The 10,539-nt window shown below is 44.3% G+C and overlaps 1 protein-coding gene across 2 annotated transcripts in view; it reads right to left on the bottom strand.

Annotated features, from left to right (window-relative positions):
- Window positions 1-10,539, bottom strand: part of LOC143277620 (cilia- and flagella-associated protein 68-like) — a 24,064-nt gene continuing 13,525 nt past the window's right edge. Inside the window, exons 2-4 of one of the 2 annotated variants that reach the window (XM_076582502.1) lie at window positions 3,910-4,085; window positions 2,328-2,415; window positions 1-436 (exon numbers count right to left, since the gene is read on the bottom strand). In XM_076582502.1, the coding sequence (XP_076438617.1) occupies window positions 231-436; window positions 2,328-2,415; window positions 3,910-4,038 (423 nt within the window). In that variant the 5' untranslated portion in view covers window positions 4,039-4,085 and the 3' untranslated portion in view covers window positions 1-230. Of the gene's footprint in view, window positions 437-2,327; window positions 2,416-3,909; window positions 4,421-10,539 lie in introns of those variants that run through there. The other variant, XM_076582501.1, reaches the window with a different exon arrangement.

Below are 10,539 nucleotides of genomic sequence, written 5' to 3'. Positions count from 1 at the left end.
GTAAAACGAAAACATCTGCACACAGGAAATAGAACCCCCACCCCACAAAAATTGATGGCGCTGCACTTTGGCGATACACTTCCCCCAGGGAGAGCATCCAAAATTTCACTCAGAGAAATCTGTTTTGACAAAAAGTGATACAATACAACACAACACAGCACAATACTGAACAAGTTCAACACAACACAGTACAGTACAATACAACACAACACAGCACAACACACAACATCTCAGCCTTCGCACAACCCAGCATGCTGACCGGAAGAAGGTGGGAAAGGCAAGGGGTGGTCCTCAGTCCAGAAAGTGATGGGCATTTTCCGGCTTGCAGGGTCCAGGTAGTCAGCACGGTACGTGGTTTCCCAGCTGTTGTAGACAGCCTTCGCTGCCTCCCCGTCCAGTTCGGGCTGGTGACGGGGGAAAGCATGGGGGTGGCGGCCTATACACACACACACATTGTTAATTGATATGGATTCTTAGCTACAAGGAGGAAGGTGGCAGAATGGTTAAGACGCTCAGCTGCCAATACACAGAGTCCGTGAGGGTGTGGGTTGGAATGCTGTTCTTGCCCTTTCTCCCAAGTTTGGAAAATCAAACTGAGGGTCAAGTCATTTGAAAGAGACGATAAATCAAGGTCCCGTGTGAAGCATGCACTTGGCGCACTGAAAAAGAACCTATGACAATGAGAGTGTTGAACTCTGGTGGCAAAATTCTGTAGAAAAATCCACTCTGATAGGTACACAAATATATAAGCATGCACTCAAGACCTCGGTCAGGCATCTGCCTAGCAGATGTGGTGTAGCGTATATGGATTTGTCTGAATGCTGACACCTTGAGAAACTGAAACTAGCTACATAGTGCCTATCCTTGGTCACGGTCCAAACTCTTAAGCGCTAATCCTTGGTTTGAAACCAAGCTCTACGCTCTTCACAAAGTCATCTGCACAACAGGCTGCCTACCAGGATAGAGGTGACTAACAGCTGCCTTAAGGCACTCATCATTCTTTTCCTGTGTCATTCAGTCAGGCTTTGATCACACACATAGGTACAGTAAAGTGGATTTAAGGGCGAATTTTTGCCATGGAAGACTCTTGTTGCCTTGGGTTCTTTTACATGCATGAAGTGCATACTACACACAGGACCTCAGTATATTGTTTCATCCATATGACAAGAGTCCAGACCACCACTCAAGATCTAGTGGGCAGGGAAAAGCTCTGCAAAGTGTGGAATTTGATTCTACATGCTCAGATTCTCTCGCTTCTAAAGGCTATGTGTAACTACACATATACATGTATAGTATTACTTTTTGTCACAAGATTTCTGTGTGAAATTCAGGGCTGCTCTCCCCCTGGAAGAACACACCACCATAGCACAACGCCACATTTCTTTTTTTCAGTCTTCAATTGTGTTTCTCTTACTATCAACCCTTTTGCTACCTCTGTTTCTCATCTCGAATGACTAGCATCCAGAACACCACTCTAGGTCTGGAGGAAGGGGTGTAAAATTCCTGGTCTGTATATGAGACTTGAACCCATGGACACGCACTTCCCAGTCTGGTGCCCTACCACTAGGCCACTGCTCCACAGATCATATATAACATATACATCTCTCTTTCTCTCTCTCTCTCTCTATATATATATATACATACACACATATGATTGTACTATCCACATAATTGCATGAGATAATACAGACTGATAACGATTACACTACCAGATTAAATTCTTATGGGTAATTAATTTCTCTGCTTTGTTTTTTCTATCATTTTAATATCACCCTTTATGGACAACTTTGGGATGCTGATGGTTTAATAATGATAATGACGGGTATTTATAACCCTCTTTACCTTCTCAGCAAAGAGGGCTAACAGTTAACATCAATGTGGGAAAAATTGACAGCAAAAACAACACAGAGCACTACAATCAAGACTTGCAAGGAAGATAAATGGAGTATGTCAATGACAAAGCACACACACACACACACAACGCACACACACACACACACACATTCCAATCCTACCCCCCTCTTGCCACTCCCTACCATCATCCAACCTACCCCCCCAATCACCCTTGTTTTTGTTTTTTTCCACCTTATATCACTCTTTGTGGACAGACAAAAAATCAAACAACAACAACACCACACACACACACACACACACACACACACACACACACACACACACAGAGGGGCTCTATAGTCAAGACATACAGTGATACACACATACATAAGCAAGCAACAGTAACAATAACAAACTACCAATACATTACCATTAAGATACAAACCATAACAACAGCAACAAACTAAGAAGGGAAGAAAAGTGAATTCTATTACCATTCAGATTTTTCAATGGTTCTGGCACTGTTGCCAGGGGATGAATATTGTAGGCTTTGTCGTAGGTGGTTTTGAAGTAATGCCCAAACTGAACAAGGAAAGAAGAAAAAACCTTGTAAACTTTTAATCTTTTTTTCTTTCTTCAAATCATACTCATTTTGCTTACAAATTCAAAAACAAAACAAACAAACAAAAAAAAAGCTCAGTCTTATAGATACGAATGGCAAATTAACAGGTGTCATACTGCATGTATTTATGATTGCTATCAACATTTTCTATAAGGAATTGATTCTAGTGTTACCTACAAACAAAAATCTAGTCTTATTTGAAAGAGAAAAGAAAGAAAGAAAAATAAATTAGTATGGTTAACTAAAAGGGAAATCATTTTCAATTGTGTCAAAAACCTTTTTTTTTTTTTATTCATCTTTTTCTTTTTTTATGTGAATATGTGACCAAGCATTTCTTCACACACAAAGTTTGTGCAGGACACATGTGTGCATGCACATATGCAAATCTGAGTATACATTATCGTGCATACATGTATGCACTATGTCTTATTTGTTTGTGTGAATATGTTTGCGTATGAACAGATGAGCATTTGCATGGAATGTTTTATCTGTCACATTTACAGATTTAGGAAACCACCACACACACACACATCACAGGATCAACACATATATGATATAGTCTTCTTCCTTGGTTTGGACTGGGTTCTAACCAACATGTGTCGTCCAGGGGTGGAGTCTGCTGAGCTAATTGGGTGTAAGTGGGTGGCCTGTAGTTCAGAAATAACTTGGTCTAAAGGTTAAAACTATGTAATGTGGTGCTACTGGTTCGTTCTTAGCTGAGCCACACCAGCCTGGAAAAGCTCCAATGAAGGCATGTCCGTGAGGCTCGGTGGCAGGTTGGTCTACTGGCACAGGGTTCTAAGAAAGAAACTATTGCAGAGGACTTGAGTGGTAGCACGTTCCTGGAACGGTCTGAGCTCCCCTTGTCCGGCTATCCCCTTTGGTGCAGAAGGAATTATCAATGTCGACTATGCTATTATTGATTTTGTAAAGCATGGTGAGATGGTTGTGTTGTTCTTCTTTTTGCAAGAGGCTCCCACTGCAATGTGTTGAGCATGGTCACACAGCCGGTGTTGATCGCTGGAGTTGTAGAAGACACAGCGTACTGCCCTGCGTTGCAGTTTACCAGGCACTGTGATGTCTTTCTGACAGCCTGGGTCCCACATGCTGGATGTTGTAGTTGTAGAAGTACTAGTACTGTAAGGACATGCAGATTGTCTGCCTTGGCCTCATGGCCTTTTTTTTGTCCCCTTCAATATCTGTCTTCCCCTTCAATATCTGTCTCTTTTTTCCTTATTATTGTGGGATACACATACACTATTGCTTGCATCAGTAAAAATAAATTCTTTGAATTTGGTGTTCATATCAAGATTTTTAAACATAACAGACTAATAGTATTTTGTGTACTCTGTGAGTAAGAGTCTATTCATGCATGCACAAACAGTACAAACATTTTGACAACAAAAACAAGCCCACTTGTACATTGAATGTGAAATCTACACAATGTGCCAAACCTGAGATGGTAGACTTTCTGGAATCCTGAGCTGGTCGAGCTGTCTTCGCTCTTCATACCAGTTACCGATCAGAGTTCCTAGCTCATGGTTATCCTCGTTGGTACCACATCTATACCCGTACTCCTGCATTTTGTAGGCATCCGTGGTGTTTGTCCAGGCCTCAGACTGCCCGTTAGCTGTTATCATGAACCGAAATGCGGGATTGTCACAAATTTCCTTTCTTTTTGCCATTCTGTTCTTTCTTTCGATTTTAGATTTTTTTAAAATCTTTTTTATAAGTTGCAGGAAAGATTGTTGTTTTTCAGTGACTTATATCCAAAGGAAGAAATCGCTTAGATCTAATTTTTAATCAAGCCCAACGTCAAGATGTAGTCATAGTTGAAAAATAGTTGTGTTCTTGTTGGTTGAGTTCAACCTGACCCCAAGGTCTAGATCTAAACGCTAAAAAAAGGAAATAGCTGGCTGACAAATTACAGTTCTGTTTTGATTTCAGTTCAAACTGTCACTGAAGCTGGTAGACCTCGTTAAAATCATTTCATCGTCCCAACTATGACAATATCTAGATTCCTAGAACGCCTTTCCTGCGTTCAAGTTTGAGATCTAGGACTCCAAGCACCGAAGACGCCTGGACTTCGAAGCAGGCATGAACGTCAGTTGCCGGAAATTGTGTCACAAAGTGACCCAAAGGCAGTTCGTTGTCTTATTACCGAATTAGACTGGTAAACAACACCGTGTGTTCATTCTGTCCAGTAATTTGTCGACGAGCGGCACATTTGACATTGTTGCCTGTGGTCCAGCCGACCGCACTGGACCACTTGAGGACTGTCAGACTGTGTAAAAACTCGCGTTAAACACAAAACTATTGCCGAACAACACAGTTTACGACATATAACCACCAGGCTCATGGTGGCAAATGAAACATGGCTGTGCTGAGAAAGTCAGCCTGTCCGCTTAATTTAGGCAATCTTTTCCAGATTACATTGAAAAAATCGTGAACATTATTTTGTTTTTAATTAACTCTAACGATACCGGCACAAAAATTACAATTCAAAAAGGCCATTCAGGCAAATAACACTTCAGAATGGACAGCTTGACGGGCGCAATAGCCGAGTGGTTAAAGCGTTGGACTCTCAATCTGAGGGTCCCGGGTTCGAATCACGGTAACGGCGCCTGGTGGGTAAAGGGTGGAGATTTTTCCGATCTCCCAGGTCAACATATGTGCAGACCTGCAAGTGTCTGAATCCCCTTCGCGTGTATACGCACGCAGAAGATCAATTACGCACGTTAAAGATCCTGTGACCCATGTCAGTGTTCGGTGGGTTATGGAGACACGAAAATACCCAGCATGCATGAACAACGACAGTCATCGGCAAGTCAATGTTGGTCGTGTAACGGAAAGAAGAAGAAGAAGAAGCTACTGCCCAATAACACTTCAGAATGGGCAGCTAGTGCCCTCTGTTTATAATATCACTACCTGATCACCAGAACAAAACAGCACAGACCAGACGGTATATAGTCACAGACTGCGGACAAGAGAGAAAAAAAATGCCAAGGCTTGTTGCTCTGAGTGGTGACAATATAGTTCAAGATGATGTCTCCCAATCTTCCACAAACAGTGGAGAGAGACCTCAGACATGTCGAAAGACGATGGGTTGACACCAGCAAACAGTGCAGACAGACCTCAGACATGTCGACAGACGATGGGGTGACACCAGCAAACAGTGCAGACAGACCTCAGACATGTCGACAGACGATGGGGTGACACCAGCAAACAGTGGAGACAGACCTCAGACATGTAAACAGACGATGGTGTGACACCAGCAAACAGTGGAGACAGACCTCAGACATGTCGACAGACGATGGGGTGACACCAGCAAACAGTGGAGACAGACCTCAGACATGTTGACAGATGATGGGGTGACATCAGCAAACAGTGCAGACAGACCTCAGACATGTCGACAGACGACGGGGTGACACCAGCAAACAGTGGTGAGAGACAGGCATGTCAACAGATGATGGGGTGACACCAGCAAACAGTGGAGAGAGACCTCAGACATGTCGACAGACGATGGGGTGACACCAGCAAACAGTGGAGACAGACCTCAGACATGTCGACAGACGATGGTGTGACACCAGCAAACAGTGGAGACAGACCTCAGACATGTCGATAGACGACGGGGTGACACCAGCAAACAGTTGAGAGAGACAGGCATGTCAACAGATGATGGGGTGACACCAGCAAACAGTGGAGACAGACCTCAGACATGTCGACAGAGGATGGGGTGACACCAGCAAACAGTGGAGACAGACCTCAGACATGTCGAAAGAGGATGGGGTGACACCAGCAAACAGTGCAGACAGACCTCAGACATGTCGAAAGACGATGGGGTGACACCAGCAAACAGTGGAGAGAGACAGGCATGTCAACAGATGATGGGGTGACACCAGCAAACAGTGGAGAGAGACAGGCATGTCAACAGATGATGGGGTGACACCAGCAAACAGTGGAGACAGACCTCAGACATGTCGACAGGTGATCCATCCTGAAACGGGACGTCAAAGATGAAGTCACAGAAGCATGAAGACACTCAACAGAAAGCTACCAACACCAAAAACCAACCTATCAATGAGTAGTGCACGCCGTCTGATCGGTTCAGAAAGACATGAGCAAAAAATAATATGAAAATAAAACGAACGGATAAATATATAGATAATTAAATATGATTAATAACCGAATAAGTAAATGAATAGGCAAAGAAACAAATAAGTCAATACACAAATAAATAGATCTGAAATAAGAAGTTGATTCAGAAAGGTTAAAAAAGAGTTGAATATTCAAGTTCCCACAGCCTTTTGGGGGCCAGCGAGGCAGTGAACTCCTAACCACTGTGTCCAGGGTTCGGCCTAGGAAGGCGGGGCCCAACCCTTTCCTTTCGTTGTGTTCAAACCTGGAATGGCGGCCCGGTGGTTACACGTCCACCAAGGAAGCGAAAGAATCTTGAGAGAGCTGGATCAAATCCCCACAGTCACCAGAATTTCTTCTCCTCCACTGTACCTTAGACACTAACATCTCACTGTTTTTAGTATCAGTGGGGTATAAATGTCTCTGACTAGACCTTGAGTGGTGGTCCAGATGCCAGTCATTCGGATGAGACGAGATCCCGCATGCTGCACGCGCTTAGCGCACGTAAAAGAACCCAAGGCAACAAAAGAGTTGTCCCTGGCAAAATTCTGAAGAAGAAACCACCCCCAAGTTATGTATATGTGTGTGCGTGCGCGTGACAGAAGAAACGAATGACGAGCGCCTATTAACTCTCTCCATACGAACGGCGAAAGAGACGACGTTAACAGCATTTCACCCCAATTACCATCACCAAAATATTGCAAGCGGAAGGCTCTTATACTGAAGAGGTGAATGTTGACAAAGAATACTACAATTCTGACGACGGAAGCTAAAGGTTGGGTCATTCAGACACCCACTGGACATCCGAGGGGTCTGTGTAGAGGAGAAGAGAGGACTGGCCGTACTGAGTGGGTTAAAGGCAGCTGTCAGTCGGATCTACCTGGGTAGCCTGTTGTATAGATGACACCGTGTTTTTTGACTGTTTGGTCTCTGGGGGAAGATAGGCAGCTTAATAATAATAATAATAATGATAATAATAACAACGATGATGATGATGATGATAATAATAATGATAACAAAAATATTGATATTACTACTACTCCTTACTCTACTACTACTCCTACTATTACTACTCATACTGCTACTAATGGTGATGATGACGATGGTAACAAAATGATGAGACCACTACTACTATTGATAACGTAATGATAAAAACAACAACGATGATGATTATGATGATAGTAATAACAACAACAACAATAACAACGACAACAATAATAATAACAACAATGATGATACTACTACCACTAATACTACTACTAAAAAGAAGAAGAAGAAATATATGGTGTATATGAGTGCAGAAGATTAGTACAAGTAACTTTCTTTTTTCTTTTTCTTTTTTTAATCTCGTGATCTACCTACTCAAAAACGGGACTACGTGGGGTCACAGTCACCCCCAAGAACACTGAGAAACACAAGTAGACACGCATACAGCAGGGAAGCTACCCACACCGAAATCCTACCAGCCCACATACTGTCAGTGTATGCCTTACCGGGTTCAGACACGCTTGACCGTAAAAAGATAAAAGAAAAAAGAAAAAAAAAACTTTTAAAGCATGAAAAACGCGGCCCACTCTTTCGTCGAAAACGCTGAGAATGTGCGTGGGAGTTGCAGCAAGTCAACTTTGTGTGTGTGTGTGTGTGTGTGTGTGTGTGTGTGTGTGTGTGTGTGAGTGCGTGTGTGTGTGTGTGTGTGCGTGCGTGTGTGTGTGTGCGTGCGTGTGTGTGTGTGAAAGAGTGAGAGAGAAATAGTGTGTGTATGTGTGTGTGTGTGTGTGTGTGTGTGTTTCGTCAAAAATAAAAAAAATTAAAAAAATAAAGGAGAGAGAAAAAGAAACAAAGGTTTGCCGGATCTCCAACCAACACACCACCCCTACCCCCACCCTCACCCCCAGCAAACCCTCTCTCCCCCCCTTCCTCCTCCTCCCCCCCCCCCACCCCCTCATTCCCTCCCCCCTCTCCCCACCACCACACAGCTGTTTGCCGTCGGGTCGGAGTGTGGTGTTCCATCAGGAAAAGAGACACGCTTAACTCCTTCGATGCCGCTTGCAGGGAAACCGGTGACATGTTCTTCTCGTTCGTCAGAGGGACACCTAGTCTTCGCCACGAAGCCAGCTGTACGCTGCAGGTCCTCCACGCAGCCGTAGAGCTTCTGGCTCACTGGAGTTGGGTCAGGGCAGTACTGATCTCTTCCTGAGCACCTCATGGAGGGGCCAGGGCTGCAGCAGGTGGTCTGTTGTCTGGTTGTCGGCCCCACGTGGGCATCATGTTGATTGTCTGATGAAGAGTTTAGTCTTTAACGGGCGCAGTAGCCGAGTGATTAAAGCGTTGGACTATCGATCTGAGGGTCACGGGTTAGAATCTCGGAAACTGCGCCTGGTGGGTAAAGGGTGGAGATTTTTCCGATGTCATATGTGCAGGCCTGTTAAGTGCCTGAACCCACTTCGTATGTATACGCACGCGGAAGATAAAATACGCACGTTAAAGATCATGTAATCCATGTCAGCGTTCGGTGGGTTATGGAAACAAGAACATACCCAGCATGCACACCCCCGAAAACAGAGTATGGTTGCCTACATAGCGTGGTAGGTAAACAAAACGGTCATACACTTTAAAAAAAATTTGCATGTCTGTATGAGTATATGTGTGCGTGCCTGAAATCTGATTGGATGACACAGGAAACGAATGATGAACGCCCAATGGCAGCCGTCAGTCGGCTCTACCCAGGCAGACAGCCTGTTGTGCACATGACTCCGTGTTTGTAAAGTGCTTAGAGCTTGGTCTCTGACAGAGAATAAGCGCTGTGTTAAATGATGTCAGTTATGATAAGACTGATATCATGAGCTTTTATTAACTTGATTTCATGTGTTTGGTATGTGTGATCGCGTATGTGTGTCCAATAAACCTTGTAAAGGTTTAATTGACTATTAGATTTGATTCCGATTCTGATTTCGATTCATGTCAGGTTGCCAGACACCATTCTCAATCAACACTTCTTCCTCTTTGGGTCACGTGTTACTTTTGATCAGCTGATTAAATGGCTTCTTTGAAAAGTGCGCACAGCGTAAGAAAGGCAGTTAAAAAACAACAATGACATTACATTGTATTGTACTGTATTGTATATTGTATTTCTCTTTTTGTCACAACAGATTTCTCTGTATGAAAGTCGGGTTGCTCTCCCCAGGGAGAGCGTGTCGCTACAATGATATCGCCACCTTTTGCTGTGTTCTGTTGCAATGGTATTTGTTTTCCTGTCGTAGCAACCCTTTTGTTACCGTGGGTTCTTTTACGTGCGCTGAAAGGAAGCTGCACACGGGACCTCGGTTTATCGTCTCATCAGAATGACTAGCGTCCACACCACCACTCATGGTCTAGTAAAGGAGGGGGGGGGGGGGGGGGGGAGCACCGGCGACTGTGCCGGGACTCGAACCAGCGCGCTCAGATTCTCTCGTTCCCTAGGCGGACGCGTTACGTCTAGGCCATCACTGCACAGCACCTTGACCGTTCTCTCTTCCCCAGGCACAGAAAACAAAGGGTTAACACAGGTCCTGAAAGGTACACGCTGTTTGCTTGGTTGCTTGTGCGTTTGTTGGTGTGTTCGTTTGTTCCTCGTCTCACGCAGCCAGTCAGTTGAAGCAAGTGGTGGTGGTGGTGTGTGGGGCTGATCGATTTTTGGTTCCCCGACAGCACAGAGGTGACAGCCTCGCGGTAACACGTCCGCCAGAGAAACGAGGGAATCAGAGTTTCAGTTTCAGTTTCTCAAGGAGGCGTCACTACGTTCGGACCAATCCATATACGCTACACCACATCTGCTAGGCAGTTGCCTGACCAGCACCTTAGTCAGGCCTCGAGTGCATGCATATGACTTTGTGTAGGCTATATCAGAGTGGATTCCTTTTTACATAACTTTGTCAGAGGACAACACTCTCGTTGCCATGGGTTCTTTT

The sequence above is a fragment of the Babylonia areolata genome, chromosome 34, assembly GCF_041734735.1.
Source record: "Babylonia areolata isolate BAREFJ2019XMU chromosome 34, ASM4173473v1, whole genome shotgun sequence".
Classification (NCBI taxonomy): domain Eukaryota; kingdom Metazoa; phylum Mollusca; class Gastropoda; order Neogastropoda; family Buccinidae; genus Babylonia; species Babylonia areolata.
This window is presented reverse-complemented; position numbering and strand designations above follow the sequence as displayed.